The sequence below is a fragment of the Pholcus phalangioides genome, unplaced genomic scaffold (assembly GCF_987345545.1).
Source record: "Pholcus phalangioides strain wild (caught in Gottingen) unplaced genomic scaffold, Ppha-v1.0 ptg000004l_1, whole genome shotgun sequence".
NCBI lineage: Eukaryota > Metazoa > Arthropoda > Arachnida > Araneae > Pholcidae > Pholcus > Pholcus phalangioides.
Window position 1 is genome coordinate 51,670,814 of NW_028301597.1, and position 17,720 is coordinate 51,688,533.

Here is a 17,720-nt window from a genome sequence, read left to right on the forward strand (position 1 = left end):
TCACTCTTTACACTATAATGCTCACCAAATGAAGGTTTTGAAATGTTCTGGTTTCTATTAATGGATTCCGTGTTGTGTTCCACATTTAATAACAAATTCCAGAATTTGCCCCAGTTTCTCAGGTACCTGGCCACCCTTATTCCTGGGGCTTCTCATTTCATCTCATGAACCCAGGGCCATAACTAGAGGAGGGGGGCAGAGGGGGCAACTGTCCTGGGCAGCAAAATTTAGGGGGGGGGGAACAGAAGTTTTAGGCGAGAACAAACACCATTATAAAATTATTGAATTTTAAAGTTGTAGGGGCAGTAAAATAATGTTTGCTCCAGGTGGCAAAAATCCTAGTTACAGCGCTGCCTGAACCTTGCATTAACATTTTGTCATTCTGTTGTGATGTTGAAATTCTGTGTGCAGAATAACACACAGTGCGTGCAGGTGGAAAAAGTTAGAGGGCAGTCTAGTGATGTTCGGTCAGAAGTAGGGAAAGCTTCAAAATAAGCATTCTGGTAGAAATCCTTCTTTCAAAAAGTAAAATTGTTTTTTCACTAACCGTCAGGCACAGTTTATATGAAAGAACTTTATAACATTTTGAAGCTCCAGCTGGAAAAGATTCACTGCAATAAGTATTCCTAGCATATCCGTGCAGACTTAAAAGTAGTCAGTCTATTGATGGATCACCAACAAGATTATGCAAAGCATTATGAGGTGTGAGGTGGATACTGACAACCACAACTGATCACATTTTAGTTCCCCCAAAAAACAAACTAAAATCAGGGATTGGTAATGAGTTTTGTTCAACTTGCAATCAAAATACAAAATTTAAAGACAGACTGATAGGCAAAATGATTTGGTTCAAAATAGGGCTTATAAGTAATGATTACATATGCAGCAGAAGAAGCTTCTCACTTTTACTGGAACAGGAGAAATGTCTAATCCTATAATTCGATAGAAAATAATTTTTAAATGCAATAATTCTTCAATTAAGACTTTATCTAAACTTGCGAAACTATCAAATCACATTCGCTCAGCTTCGATTAGAAGAGTTTCTTTTAACTTTGGATTTGTACAATATAACCCAAGAAATATTTATAGGTGTGAATAAATTAGTGCTGATAGCCAGAGTGCCAGGAATACAAATATTTCCGGCATGCTGGGAAATTAGTCACAGATTATAGGAAAATTCTCGAATATCTGGACTCGTAGAATCAATTGAATTAGCTGATTTGAATTTTATTCCTCTGCATTTTAGGATCCTTTCTGTTCTGTTCTATTACTTCATTAAAAATAATTCGAATTTCATGTTTGCTTTTGCTACTCCAAACCTTGGTTTATTGTGAAATGCTGGATACTAAGCATATTCATTCGCATAAATTAGATGTGCTAAATGGAAAAATTAATAGACTGCAAAGCATTTTTGTATTCTTTGATCATGTGTTTAAAATTTGAAGCTGCTTAGCAAAAAATTAGAGAATTGCACTGCAAAACATGATACTAGAACACTAAAGTGACCCCCATATTTCTAGAATTTCTGAACATAAAGAGGAAAAAATATGGCTAAATGGAAAAATTAATAGACTGCAAAGCATTTTTGTATTCTTTGATCATGTGTTTAAAATTTGAAGCTGCTTAGCAAAAAATTAGAGAATTGCACTGCAAAACATGATACTAGAACACTAAAGTGACCCCCATATTTCTAGAATTTCTGAACATAAAGAGGAAAAAATATGGTATGGAATACACTATCTCTATTAGGCTGGTAATAATTAGGTTAGAGCGATGAGTGAATGCTGTATTTCTATTATCATTATCGAATTCCTGGACATAACAAACTTGCTCAAAGAGAAACCTACAACATTTTATTCAAGTTCACAAATTCATTCTGTATTTAATAGATTGATATAAATCTTCTCGCTGTATCATATGATTCACATTAAACCTCACTTTTCCTGGCACACTAGAAGTTGACCAGACTTTAGCATTCAAAAAGCTGGTGTCCCTCGATTTTTCTGGCATGTCAGCAAATGCAATAATGCAGAAATATGGTAAAATTAATTATGCATTAATTTAGCATTCAATAATAATTTAATGCTAAATTATTCTGCTCAGTAATTTAATTTTTCTATGGAATAGAATGCAGGAAAAAAATAACATTTAACATCATTAAGAAATTCCGATGTTTTTTAATATATCATCAATGAATTATATGTAAGAAAATATGTCATTAATATGTATTTCAAAATATGAAATGTTTTAATCCACATAAAAGGAAATTTATTGCTATAAGTAACACATTTATTACGACAAAACAAATTATTTGAATTTTGTTGCTTATATAACTTTTTGGCACATGCCAAAAAGTCCACCCTTGCTTCTGCCTCACGTATTGCTGAGCCTCAACTACAATGTCTGTGTGTATTATACACCAACTCAGTGTTTCTCAACCTTTTGGGACTCACTGCTCCCTCATACTAGTCATAGTTAATCCTCCGAATAGTCCAATAGATATTCTGCATTCATGAAAGAACCACTTAAAAGAACTGAAAACAGGAACACACAAATATCACCAGCATACTGCAAAGCCCCTGACGAAGATTGCTGACATCCCTAGGAACTGCAATGCACACTTTGAGAACCACTGTGCTAACATGTAGCCTACTGTGGTCTGACATACACAATAGGAGAAAAGTGATGTGTATTTCATTGTTACTTTTAGGAGACACACCCCATTGTTATTTATAAATAATTTCATAAACAAATGAATTATTCATTATTGAGACTCAGACTTGATGCTGTATAATAGAAATTCTTTGAAAAAAATTCATCGCAAATCACATACCAATCTCTTTTTTCTGACTGTCCTTCTGCTCTCAAAGTATGGAGGTAAACTTTGCAATTTTTCAAATCCAGGTTGGCACACAACACTCTTCTTCATAAGCTGAAAACAGTAAAAATACAAATATAATTTATATCTACTACACACAAACAAATAGGAAACATGGAAACAAAATGGATTGAGACACAAGAAAATAACAGAGATGAATTATTAAGAATTAATCAAGAAATATCCAACTGTAGATGGAAGATCCTATGCGTGCAATTATAACATTTTTCATGAAAATACCATTACAATACATTATAAGCAGGCAAACACTTTAAACAGAAAACCTCAATGAGTAAGTACAGTCGATTTGTAATAAGTCAAACTCCAATAACTCTAATATCTGCTTAAGTCAAAGTTTTCTTTCTGCTTTAATATTAGTGTTCAAATTATTCCTTTACTTGAAATTCTCTTCCTTTTAAGTTGAAGTTTTCTTTCTCGAAATTGCTTCCAGCATCAGAATGGAAAATTGAAGGTGCGCATACATAATTAAAGGGTTTTTTCCTTTCTCCTCTCTTTCCTTCTCCAGTTTTATAGATAATATCCCCCTTCATGTTAAAAGAATGAATGCGAAAATTCACACTTTTTTATCAGCCAGTTGGATATTTCATTCAAATCGTAGCATTACCATTAGGCCCCCATATTTAGTTATTTTTTGTGCTTATTTTTGTCTTAACTTTTTAAATTGTCTCCAGGATCAATCAGCGAGATCGTGTGTCGCTGATAGGCCGCCATGTTTGTTTTGTGTTGTTGCCAGATTCTGTGATATATTATTTTGTGCATTATACAAGTATATATATGTGTGTGTAAATAAGATGTTGAATTCAGTGTCGTAAGTTTGTCTTAATGATTGGTTCCTGTCATGATGCAAGTGCGCTCAGATTAATACTGGATACACAGTGAGATGCATCACTGATTCTAGCTCATATGAAACTTGTCTTATCATAAAGGCGTTTCACCCTGTTGAGGCATGCACTAGGTGATCTCTCAATTACGGCAATGTACTGAAAGTTCAAAGGTGTGCCTCAGCACTGCTTGGGTCTCATCATCCGTTCTAAGGTTTGGTCTGTAGTTCGGCCGGATAACTCCCCATATGATTCAACATTGTTGTGGTTCCATCGTCAACTCCATGGATTGACCGGCTGCCTCTGGACTTCCCTCAATATCCGCCTGATCTTGTCTTCTGCTCTATGGTTGACCGGTAGCCTGACCTGATACCTTTCGGTGTGATTTGACGTTATCCTGGTTCTGACATCTCTCAGACTGCTCGCCATACTAAGGACTAACCGATCGACTGACAAGAAAGTCTCTGGGCTGTATCCAAATTGATTGTTCTCTCTCTGATATTGGTCTAGTGATGCGGATGACATGATTGAGATAAGTGTATTCCTGGTCATCTCGGCAAATGGTGAGATTGATCCGATTATCGATCTAATTAAATATTATGTTGTGAAAAAATTAACCGTGATAACTAAATGTTGGAAAAATGTTATACGGAGATTACAAATTTTAATACTTAACAGAATAAATGTTTATTTTATAAAGAAATATCTGGCTGTTTCATTGTTGTCATGTGTTCAATGATCAATACTGGATTTAATATAGCAATTAAACCATAAATGCAAAAGGTACGTTGCAAAATCACCACCTTTCATTTCCAAAACACTGAACAGGCCCATATAACATAGACAGCTTGCTTTTAACATAGGCAGGTGATGCCCCCTATGAGCCTTGATGCAGACATTGAGAACCACTGATTTACAGTACAGGGGTCTAATATTTTATTCAAACCTATATCTTTAATATTAATCTGTGACAGACATGAGCAATTTTCCATCTTAATTCTAATTAAACTGTCAAGTCTATCTGTGGACCACCTATCACATTTTTGCAGATCATCCAGTGACCACGGATTGAGAAATTTTGCTTTGAGAGGATTTTTCATTAACTCACAAACTCCAGTATCTTATGTAGCAGTTACAACTAATATCAGATATCATATTGTGAATGTTTTTCCCGTTTTCATGGGACTTCATTATATCTGGGCTCAACTGTATATGATAATTTAAAAGAGCAAACCCACAGGAATAATCAATCATATACGATTATTCCTGTGTGTATCACTGATACAGATTTTCACATTCAATAAAGTGACAATTTAGTTCAGTTCATATGCAAGAAGCGATTAAATTTCCTGACATTATAGTCGCTCCGAAAAGAGCTGTGAGAATGTCAGAAAATCTTGCAGAAGCCTTGCCATTGAATGGTCGGAATTAATAAAAAGAAGGAAAACCTTTTACTTATAAAAAATGAAGTAAATCCTTCCTGCCATATTATGTTGTAAAATTTTTTTTTTTTTTTTTTTTTTTAACACAAAATAACATGTTCCAAACCATGGGCCCAGATATGAGGGCCACCCCCAGCGTCAAAGATGAAATCGACTAATCTAATGTATATATGTGTTGTGTGTGTGAATTTTGACACATCATCATCGTGCCCCCCCCCCCCAGCAATAATGACAGTGCCCCCCAGGCTTCCAGGTCTATCTCTGCCTATGCTCCAGATTCTGCCACGAAGCTGGGTTGGAAGAGATCTCTGCAACAGGATAAGTCCAGTGGCAAAGTTCTGGCATTCATTCATTCATTCGCTGATCCTAGTTATCAAAATGGAATTGGCAAGGAAGTTGGAGTTTCGCGAGCTACAGTATCGCTGACTGTACATGCTGTCGTAGACCATATAATAGCACAGGCTGGTATAGCTGGATAAAATTCTCCGCTACGCAAGATGAAATACTAGAGGCAAAGGAATTATGGCAGAGAAAATATTGCTTTCCAACAGCTATTGGTGTGATTGATTGTGCCTATGTAGGGATATTGAAACCAAAAATCCATGGTGATGAGTAAATGAACCGTAAAGGGAAACCAATTCTAAATGTTCAAGCAATTTGTAACGGCAGAGAAATTTTCATAAGTGCTGATGTTAGTTGGCCTGGATCTGTTCACGACTCCTGAATCTGAAGAAATTCTAAGAACAGAAAAGCCATGCATAAAATGCAAGACACAGTTCTAGTAGTTGATGACGGTTATGAACTAGAACTTGCCTGACTCCATTCTCAAATGCAGCTGAGTGAAGAATATAAATTCAATGCCCTTCTGAAAAAAGAAATAGTTACCATAAAAAAGCATTTCGAAGCTGAAGCAGGATTTCCCATCCTGCAATACATTTGCAATGTAAAACTGTAAAATATCCTGAAAATTATGATTGCATGTGTTGTTTTGCACAATATAGCCAAATCTTTGGGAGACTCTGACTTTGAACCATATGAAGGGGAACCTCAAGAAAATGTAGATACCGGAGGTGTGGATTATGATGGGAATAGAAATCGCCTTCGACATCAAGGAAAAGTGGTGAGAAAAAATTAGCTAAGATAATAGACAATTATCCTGAATAAAAAATTTGTGAGCTCGCAATCAGTACGAGATTCAGATTAAAGAGCCCCCTGCAGAGAAGGGAGTTAAAGGGCAAAACAGCTGATTTCCAGGGGACAACGTGATTGGCTCCTGTTCACCTTTTACTAATAGATGAGAAAGATTTACTTCAGAGATGCCACTGGACTCTAATTTACCTGGGTCACGGGACCCAGTTTATTTGAAAAATCTGGGTCCTTTTGAGTGAAAGTGGGTCTCTCTCAAAAAAAATTTATCTTGGAAAAAATTATGCCCCCCCCCCCATAATTCACTGGTATCTCTATGAATTTTCTTCCAGTATGCCCCAGGTTTTTGATCACCTGCTTATATTTCTTTGTTGACACTGAGCAATGGGTCATGTTCCGGGTAAGAGAAGAAAGTATCTGTGAATCAAGTACATTTCTAAAAACATGTTCTATCCAAAGGTTCATTTACTTTCATTGTCTACTAGTAGGAAAACTTGCAAAAAGAAGCTCATTAGCACTGAGAATTTAATTTATGGAATTCCGCACATGTAATAAATCTAAAACAAATATACAGTTGATCCCGCTTATAACGTTTCTCCCATTTAGAATGTATGAACTTATTTTCGTGGTCCTAATAATAAGTAATTCTCATTGAGATTTCCCGTTTAAAGTGTTTTCCTATTTATAACATTTTTTATGACGGGTTTCGAAAAACGTTATAAGCAGGTTCCACTTTAATTAACAGTTGAAGGCACACATTTATATATTTACTATTAATCAATATATAAATTCCCTTCTGATTGATTTTACATTTCGTTAAAAATATCTTAGCATTTTCAATATCTTCCGATCAAATTTAAAGCAAATTAGGTTCTCTCTCAGTCTCTCAGACACTTATCTTCTGATTCCCTATTCATACTTTGGTTTTCCTGGCAAAATGATTTTATTTCCCTTCCCTGATGGTTCACCATTCTGATCTGTTGCCGAATTTACGGCGTGCAGACGCAGTCTTTGAATGCTGGCCGATAGCTACGAAAGTACAGTAATTTCCCGTATATAACCAGAAGGAAGAAAATCTGCAGGGTAATAAAAATCCGAAATTTGAAACTTCTGTACACTGCCCCTCATTCAGGGAAGCAACTAAATATCCCTCATTTTAAGCCGGATTTTCCTAGGAATAAGTTTTTTGCACAGCGTGAACCGAATTAGACGATTTTGCACCGGCAGAAACCTTTTACATAATTACGCTACACGTTCGTGTTTTCCTAGCATGGCACAGCAGATCAGGGCGGCTATATCATAATACATGGCCTTGGCATCAGCTACTCTGTCGTCTGCATGCTCCGGTTTGAAGGGAAGCAAAAGAAAATGAGAGAGAGTGAAGAGAACATCGGCAAAACGCATGGCGCATGACACATTTGACTCCTCCAGAAGCAGTGAGGCCAATCACGCCCAACGTAAAGCGCTATCGGGAGGCATATTGCGCTCTGTAGGAAAACAGTCATGTTGCTTTTCTAATCGGTGAGTGGATGGCGTGTCGCGCTAGTTGAATTACATTGCGCGCAGCACAGGAAACCCGCTTCTAAAAAAACCCGGCTTTATTCTTCAACAACCCGAGTGAATATCTGAATATCAATACAGTAGAGTGTGCAAAGTAGTAAAACCAGTTTTTCAAGGTCGCGCGATCATGATACACAATAAAAAGAAGAAAGATGAGGGAGGCTTTTCTCTCTACTTTTTTCTTCTTAGAACTAGAAAAAAACGCGTCCCAGAAGACGCTGGAACAAAATTTTTACACATCCTTTTCCAAAATTCCAGGTATTTGACGCGTTATAATGCATCAATGGCATCTCTGTGTTTGCAAGTAAAAGGTAATTATTATTAATACAGATTGAAGAATTTGCTTTTAGCATTTCCTTTTACTTCAATGCTCATGCTTCTACTTCTACCCTTTTGCTCATGAGAATTTCCTTCGTTTTATTAATTCGGCCCAATGAAACTCAGCATAAATGCAAACCACCCTGATCACAGCACTGCAGAGAAAACATTTTAAAATGCGATACTTCCTGGTTGTCTCTCGTGTGTACTAAAAAAAGACCAACCTTGAATGATAGGCTATTAATTAGAAAGACAAGAATGATGAATTTATCTGTAACGAAATGATATTTTCACTGTTTTTTGGCCGTCTTCAACCAGGAATTTCGAAAAAGTTGGGGCACACCAAAGACAGTCATTTTATCATGTTAGTCTCATTTTATGGATTGCTTCAAAATATTATCTGCACAAGTTCTGACAATTTAAAGAAGCTTGATATGTGGGTTTGTGGGGGTGGGGGGGAAGAAAGCATACACAACTTTATTTTTCTAATCAAAATTGCCTTAAGTGTAGCTAGGAAAACTACTGGTACTAGCTTTGGATCAAGCATTCCTTAACCAGGCATTTGGCTACAACAGACTAGCACATTATGCCGATTTTTGGCATAATTTAGGAAATTAATTACTAATTACTTTAATAATTAAATTTGTTTTCATTGATGGTTTTGAAAAACAACAAAGAACATGATGAACTCAGTTCTGATGTAAAATTATGAAAAAATTAATAAAAAATATATATTTCACTAGCTTTGAACTTCCAAAAAAGAAAAAAGGTGAAATTAGTTGGGTAGATGACTTGTTAAGAATGGTAGTACAGTGTGACCACAGAAAGATGGCTTCTGACCTGGTATGGCCTTCATGACAAAAAGAGAGAATTCATTCTGAAGTAGGGAGAAATAGTGGGGGGGGGGGGGAGAGAAGAAAACAAACATCCTCCAGAGTTGCAGCTGCAGTTGTGCCCCCTTTCATGAACCCCCTTTTTTTCGTTATTTACAAGGGCGGAGACCATCTTTCCGTGGTCACACAATACCTAGGGTGGCACTCAAGTGACATGAATTTGAAATAGGTGATACAGACTACAAATATTAAATTACACGAGTCCACAAATGTTTTTTCTTTCTTCATTTCACTTCTTGAACTTTTATCGAATCTTGCATAAAGAAAGTGTGTGTAATGAAATATTGATCGTTGATTCAATGTTGTATCAAAAATAAACTTAAAGTGAAATTGATGAAAAATAAATACCTCATTGACTGAACTTTTTAATGCAAGTTTCTTCATCTTCTCTTTAACTTCAGATGGATTCCTGTCCGGGTATATGCTCAGATAATTTTGTGGAGAATCAATTCCAGGATCCAAAACCGAAGACAGGGCAGATCTGATCAAAAATACCAATGTGTGAAAATTTATATGAACCCAATAAAATGATAAATGAACCCAACAACATGAACAATGAAAATCATCCGAACCATCATTTAAAAATGATTATAGTTGCTCAATCATAATAACCGCAGCAGTACCTTGGATATAAAAGACATCAATGCACATTGGTCTATATTGTCATAGAATATAATGTTAATGAACCTGATTTTTAACATATGGAATAGGAAATGAAACAGTCTCAGATACTACAGCAGGAGATCTCAAAAAACTGTGCCCTAACGCATCGCCGTTTGTAAGGGATGCCACAGAATGGCAGCTCTGATGATCTATTTTTGCACCCCCTCCCCCCCATAATAAACTCAGCTCCTTTCTGATCAAATGCACAGAACACTAGATCCTGCTCTCTACTAGTTGTGGCCTTGCCTGCTGTAAGAAGAGGGTAGCATGATACTATGGCAGCTCTATGAGAAGCTACTCGTTAAAAATTAATAATGGAAACATTGGTAGCTGTTTCTTTCAACCATTTGAAGTCATTAATAACAAACCACTCAAAATTGTCAAAACTGATATCAACCAGGACAATTGAAACAGGTTTTCTACATGATTAGAACGAACAGTTACCCCGGCCTAGTTACGGGCCTGCTTTTTTTTTAAAAACATTCTGATGCTTGTTAACCGTTTAAAGGCCAATGTTCCATAAATGGAACATAGTTTTTATTTACAAAAATATCAGATAAAAATTGATTCAAACATTTCAGGTTTTTTTATCGTATGTAGACGAGAGTTCAAAGTATTTTTTGAAATAAATCCGTGAACTTCAGGTTGATATAAAAATTTTTGACAAAATTATGAAATTCAACATTTTTTGAGAATTTTTTCCCCATTTCAATAAAAATTTGCCAAAATTTCAATTTTGAAGTAAATTGAAAATTATTTTGCGTGTTTTTACCTCTTAATATATCAATCAAAGTAAATCAATTCGTTTGTTTGTGCTGTTAAATGTTAAAGAGCTACGTGCATTCACAAATGCATGTTCCATTTCTGGAACATTGGCCTTTCAAGAGAGCGGAATTCTAGGGATATCTAACGTGCAGTACGCTGCTTCGATTTTCCCGTTTGAACACAAGGGTGTTGTCATCGTTCCACATGTGTATAGGGGCTAATTCTGGGTAATATGACACAGAGGAAAGTGCTTTCTGGGGTGGATTGTTTATGTTTGGAGAGTACTTTTTATTCTTGCATTCTTAGAAATGTATGTTTTTGCAAACTTCAGACTAATCAAACCGAGTTTGACAATCCTTGATAGTCTTGTTGTGTTCAGCTGAGTGTAACCACATCAAAAGGTATCTTACATTAGAAGAAGCTGTAAGATATTTAGAAACTCTTTCAGATTCCGAATTAGAGGATGCAGATATATATATGCCAATTACGTGCTAATGAAAATGGAAATATCACGGATGAAGCTGATACTGTTGAAAATGGTCTAGAATCAACAGTGTCAACTGATGTATGTGAAATGCTAGATAATTTTGCAACAACGAGGATGAGCTGTTAGAAAACTCCTCAAATGTGTTCTTCAAAAGATGTAGGGCTGAAAAAAGGAGCAAAATGCAACTGCATCACTCAAGTTTCATGAAAAGGCAAAACAGTTTTGAGCGATCTGGAAAAAAAAAATTATTACTGGGATAAAAAAATTCTTTCTAGAATCCGATCAAAACCTCAGCTCTGGATTCCATAGGAAAAGATTTGCCATAAGAACCATTATAGCACGTTGTATAGTTCATTCAGAGTTGCGAGAAGCGGATCGTATTTTGCATTTGGAATTCCGAAGAGAAGTGACAATGAACCTTCTACGAATGAAGGAGGGGTTGATTATTTATCCAGGTCCACGTTGTCAACTGAAAAAAAGATGTCAGGTCATCTGATGGCCATTATATCTCTGACGAAAGGACGGTGTGCGGTTTGCCAAAAAAACTCTATTTATAAATGCTACCAATGTGACAAATAGGTTCATTGAATATATATGTTCTCCTTCTTTCATCACGGACATTAGAAAAAAATTTGAATTTTCTGCAATCATTTTTATGTCAAAAAAACAGTATGTGTTGCAAATTTGAATTTGTAGTAGAAACTAGAAAATTTCGTGTGATAATTTTACTCCAGAAATCAGTAATCGTTAGAATATAGGTGATACCAGTTTCCGCTTTCACCCAGTGGCGTCGGAGCCGGGGGTGCTTGAGCACCCACGGTAATTTGTGATATGGATCAGAGCGGCCCCAGAATTGATCCAGAAATTAAAATTTCAGATATAAAACTAAAGACGAGCACCCACAGTTTTGAAACACTTCCGACGCCCCTGCTTTCACCTCTCCCCAAGTGCCAATGTTCCATTTATGGAACATTGGCATTTGTGTTGGCATAAATTTGCATTGGCATAAATGTTCCATTTATGGAACATCGTGAAAAAATAGAAAATTTTTTTCTTCAAATTTCAAAGTTGATCTATGTATAAGCATGCAACAGGACCTCAAATTCCAAAACAATAAGTGACTTTGTTCATAGTTCAGCCTTTAAACGGTTAAAAGTACAGATGGGACAAATATTCAGCTGCTATTCTGTGTTTGGTCCCTTTTGCCAAATTTTTAGTTTGCTGAATAATGTTTAGGTATTCTGCTGATTATCTGTGTAAATCTAGGGAAAACAAACTAATTTGAAAAAATTATATTAATTTGAATTTTTCCCATAAATTAAAAATTTGCTGATTATTGATTATACAGGGTCTTTATAATTGAAGTTCCACTTTGAAATGGCCATAAAAGGAAAACTCCTGGACAAAATGTTATCAAACTTAATAACAGTTTACAAGAGGTCATGGGATTCAATTTTCCACAAAAAAAATCAAAAACTCAGTACCAGCAGGGCATGGCGCTGTATGCAATATTGTTAAATTAAATAAGACATGAAGACACCATTTAAAATGTTTTTAATTGTTTCTGAAACGTGCTACAAGCATGTTCAATGTGGTGTCCACCATTTTCTGAAAGCAAGTCAAATCATATTACTGTGTTCTCAACAGTAGCTCTTAGCACATCAGGAGAAATGTTACGAACATGTCAGTGCATCACATTTTTCAATTCTGCCAAATTGTTTGTTATCACCATAAACAGTGGCTTTGAGGTAACCCTATAGCCAGAAGTCACTGGGTTGAGGTCTGGTGACTGGGGTGGCTAAGAAATGGGAAAATCATTGACTCGTAACAATGAAAGCTCTGACGAGGAGGCTAAATTTTATAGCTGAAAAATCAAATGACGTGCAAAGTGCAGTTGCATAATTCTATTTTGAATTTCTACTGCTGTAAGCCATATAGCCATTGCAATTTTGCATAACCCCCACAAACAGTTTTGTTTTAGAAACGACTAACAACATTTTAAACTGATGTCATGTCTTATTTCGTTTAACAATATTGCAAACAGTGCCATTCCCCACTGGTGGTGAGTTTTCGAAATGTTTTTTCTTTTTGTTTTTGCAGAAAATATAATTCCACAACCTCCTGTAAACTATTACCAAGTTTGACAACAGTTTGGCCAGTAGTTTCCCTTTCATGGCAATTTCACAGTGTTTTAATTATAAAGACCCTGTACTTTATTGTGTGGTATATATTGCTTTCTTTGAGAGGTTATGTCAAGGTGAATTTCTAGTATAAGGAAAACATGAAATTGAAAATAGAACCATACTGCAGTAAGGTGGAAGTAAGCATGAATTACACAAGTTCACTAACTGAAGGCCATACCTAGACAAGATACGTATTAAACTACTAAGAGGCAAAGGGGGCAAAAAACATCTAAAAAAGAAAAAAAGAAAGCAAGTCGTAATTTTAACAATACATTACTAGTTGAGAGTAAATAATGATTGGCATTTTCTTAATTAGATATAAAACTGCAACAAGTGTTGAAAAAAAAACTGGCTCTGCAAGTAATATCAAAATATCGTTAAATTTGATTGTCTATATCATGACAATAGAAGTTTTTCAATTACTGGTTTTTTAATATCTATTTACATACATTTTATAATTGAAAGTCAACATCAATCATTTGAAATTACCAAAAATTTGATTTTTAATTAAAAACACTAGGTTTATTTATAATTGTGATAAATTTTAAGAAAATTGATACTCGACCGCTGAATGTTCAAAAGGGGGTATCGGTCAAAACATTAGCTGAATATTTTGTATTCAACCAAATCACTATTCATCTCATTCCTAGTTAAAAGTAAACACAGATCTTAATTTGAAATTTAATTTGAAAGAATGCAGTTGAAACTATTATTGTACACCAATTTATCAAAATTCCAATGTATCCCAATAGTTTTGATCAATTTTAGCCAGTTAAAACCAATCTTGACCGGCCAAAATATCAACCCTGCTTTTACCCCCTTCGCCAATGTAAAATTAAGATATGCAGCCAACTGCATATCATACCTTATATGTATTTTTTAAATTCATTATATTATTTCATGATCTCTGCATGTTTGGGAAAGAGGCATTTGAAAGAGAAATAACGCGGCTTTGTACAATCACAACTACATTATCACAACATATACAATCACAAGTACAGTGAAACCTCTACTAATGGCCATCTCCGAACAACGCACACATTTTGCTGGAACCGAATGCTTTCCATAGACTTAACATTACAAGTTACCTCCCAACATACATTTCCAAACAGCAGCCACTTTCAACAAAAGCTATAATAGCACTCTGCTGTAGCTGGTGTTGCCACTTTGAACATGGAGTCGGAAAAACAAAGTATGGATATCGCTATGAAAAAAATAATTTTCAAGCTGATTTTGAAGGGATTTTTTTCCTTCCAAACCCTATGGGCAAAAAAATTATGCTTTCTTTTCCTGGATATAAATGATCCATGGGTAGAAAGCGGTGAAGGAGGAGCACTTAAGCGATCTATAGTTGTGCCGTGGGTGACTTAAGAGATCTTAAAATGTGCTGTGGCACCCCAAGTGATCTGGGGTGCTTTTCCAGATCATTTAAGTGATCTGTGAATGTGCTTCAGTTCACTGAAGCGATGTGAGCATGTGCTTCGGTTCACTGAAGTGATGTGAGCATGTAATACTTTAGTTCATTCTTACAAAATTAGGTTTGAGATCGCGAGCCACATCAGATGACTCTAAGGGTCATATTTGGCCCACATGTCATGAGTTGAGCATGTATATTCTAGTTGATCGTGATGGGAATAAAGAATTAGTTGGGAAGTTGCTGGTACACCATCTTGGCCCATTATCAGTTTTGCCTGCCAAGTCATTTATGTTGTGTTTTATCTCAGCACTGCAAACCTAAATTTTAGGGTGTCAGGCTGTAGGTTGATTAACAGGACCGCAACTAGATGCTTGGTCAGCCCGGGCAAGTACACATTTTGGCACCCCCTTGAAATGTCGAAGGAAAGTTTAAAGAGTAAAAATTTGCACGTGCCCCCTTCTCTGGTCCAGCTGATTCACGTCTGGTACTAGACTTACCCTCTAGTTGCAGGCCTCTCGATTAATCAATTATTATAATATTACAGTATCAATATAATCATATATTCAAATATGATCAATTATATAATTATTGTAATCATTTACAGAACAGATAATCATTATACATATTGCATAGATGACAAAATTTTTTTTTCAGAAATAAAACAAACAGCCATTCCCAATAACAGCCACATTTTCACTGTCCCATTAGCGGCCGTTGTTCTGAGGTTTTACTGTATATATTATTTTCATTTATCATATTTTATTGTGAGTGATGAAAATTTGCTGCACAACACATAGGAATCCAGGATATCATTGTAAACAGCATGTTTTAACCCGTTGAGCTCAAATGACCTGTATAACTGAGTTAGTGGTCCTTTGTTACAGCCACGAGGCCGACTTATAAATCTTGAGTTTTGGCAGCGGTAGAAGAGGGAAAAAAACAAATTTACAAAGAAAATATCACAAAGTTTTAGGTCATACAAGTGATACCATATAACATTATAGCCAAGACGTTATTTCGAAAACAAAATTTTTTTTAATTAATTGAATGATTAGCTTAAAAGTTATTTTTTACTAAACAATAGCGAAAACCAGCGATTCCATTAAATCTCCTCCAACCCATGAGATGGGATTAATTGAAATCTTTTTCCGGGCAATCAATATGCATATTTCTGATGGTAATTTCTATATTGAAAAGCAATACAGTAGAGCAGTGATTCCCAACGTGGGCATTAATGTCCCCTGGGGACGATGGAATGTTCCAGGGGGCAGTAGAAGCCACGAATATAACATACGATTCTATGGGCTAGATTGCATTGGGAGGCAATGGGAGAAAATAATTTCTGAAGAGGGTGATGAGACAAAAAAGGTTGGGAAACTATGCAGTAGAGCAGCGGAGCCCTTGGGACTCCGTGTGCAACTCCCAGGGGCTCTGCAGCGACTTGAGGAAAATAAAATGAATCAGTAAATTTGATAGATAAGTAAATAAGAGAGGCCTACAAGGTTCTGCCATAAAAATTATGTACAAAAAAAGGCTCCTCGAGTCAAACAGGGCTCCGCCATAGAAATTATATACTGAAAAGGCGAGTCAAAAAAGGTTAAGAACCGTTGCAGTAGAGCATTAACTATCCGAAATAAATGGGGACTGGGAATATTCAGATAAATGAATCATTCATGAAAAAACTGTACTAATGGCGTAGGAGCAATATGAAACAAAGAGACTGATATTATACACAAAACTGCATATATTTTGTATTACATGCTTTACAAATAACACAGAGAACTGACTAGCCTAGTTTGACAAGTTCGAAATGGCTCTTATAGTAGGCCTACCATTTAGGAAAAGAAGTCTAAAAATTTTCTTTCTTCACTAAAAGCACTAATGACTGCTAGCAGAACTTCTGCATATCACAAAAATTTTAATTTGCCGTCTGGAACGTTTTTGGTTAACCGATGTTTCTGTTGATCGATATCCAGATAATCTATTATATACTGTATCTGAGGTTTTTGACAGTTTTTGATGAAACTGTCGTGCGTCAAAAACCTGCCAACCACGATTTGAAAGCTTCGCCCTATAAAGAGCCTATTATTACTAGTGACCTCTGAGGGTGGGTGACATCACCTTCAAACAATACCAACAGTAAAAAATGGAATCGCAACCTAAAAGTTTAAGGAAATAATAATTATAGCAGACAGCAAAAAAAAAAAAAAACATACACGCAGAAGAAAATGACCATTGCTAGCCAGGGAAAAAAAAAGGTGCTAACAGCCTACAAAGGAAATCGCCAAAAAAAAAGGGGATTATACTATAACTGTGTCCATAGATATTTTTGGATATTATGTTGAGATGAACTTAGTAAAAACAGAAGAACACTTAGTGAACAATTATAACCATGTGTTTCTCTCTCGCTCTCACTCACTCTTAGAATCTGCTCTTATTATTTTGATGATATGTTGATTGACATCTGAAAATTATGAATAGCAGATATGATAAGCTTTTGTCACTTCTACACCTCACAATACCAAATTTAGTCTGATATATATCTCACAGGCATTAACGCCAATTTTTTGGGTTAAATGGTGAAGGGGACACCTTTCTGATAAGAATTAATGCTAAAATTTGCAATTTTTAAAAATAGCAATTACTTTGAACTTCTCGAAGCTTAAAATATCAGAGTTTACAGAATATGGCCACAAAGATTTGAGGACAAACAAAACAATGTCGAAATTGGCATTTATGGCAGGAAAAACTAAAAAAAAAAAAAAAAAATTTTATGAAAAAGTTTACAAATAGGCAAAAAAAGGCATTTATGGCATTTCGCCTGAACTTTGGGGACTTTATAAAGTAACAAGCTGAGCAAATTGGAAATACCACTGTAGAGAGAAGAAAAAAAAATGTACTTTTCATTGTGTTTAGACTCGGACAACATGCTAGGTATGCTGGACGACATCCTGATCTTGCCATCGTTCAATTTATATAGATAGCTGGGATTGAAGGCCAATTCGGAAAAATCTCCGGAATCACTCTCTGAACTGGAATCTGAAGGAAAAAAACTCAATCAAAATCTCACAAATAACATTGAATCCGTGAATTGCAAACACGTTTAACTATTGCTCATTAACTTGA

At 35.6% G+C, this 17,720-nt stretch overlaps 1 protein-coding gene across 1 annotated transcript in view; it reads right to left on the reverse strand.

The window, feature by feature from the left end:
- The window catches only part of LOC149087819 (deoxynucleotidyltransferase terminal-interacting protein 2), a 34,504-nt gene that overhangs the window by 16,211 nt on the left and 573 nt on the right, over window positions 1-17,720 (reverse strand). The window contains exons 2-4 of the mRNA XM_089231729.1: window positions 17,495-17,633; window positions 9,428-9,560; window positions 2,834-2,932 (exon numbers count right to left, since the gene is read on the reverse strand). Coding sequence (XP_089087855.1) covers window positions 2,834-2,932; window positions 9,428-9,560; window positions 17,495-17,633 — 371 coding nt within the window. The remainder of the gene's footprint in view (window positions 1-2,833; window positions 2,933-9,427; window positions 9,561-17,494; window positions 17,634-17,720) is intronic.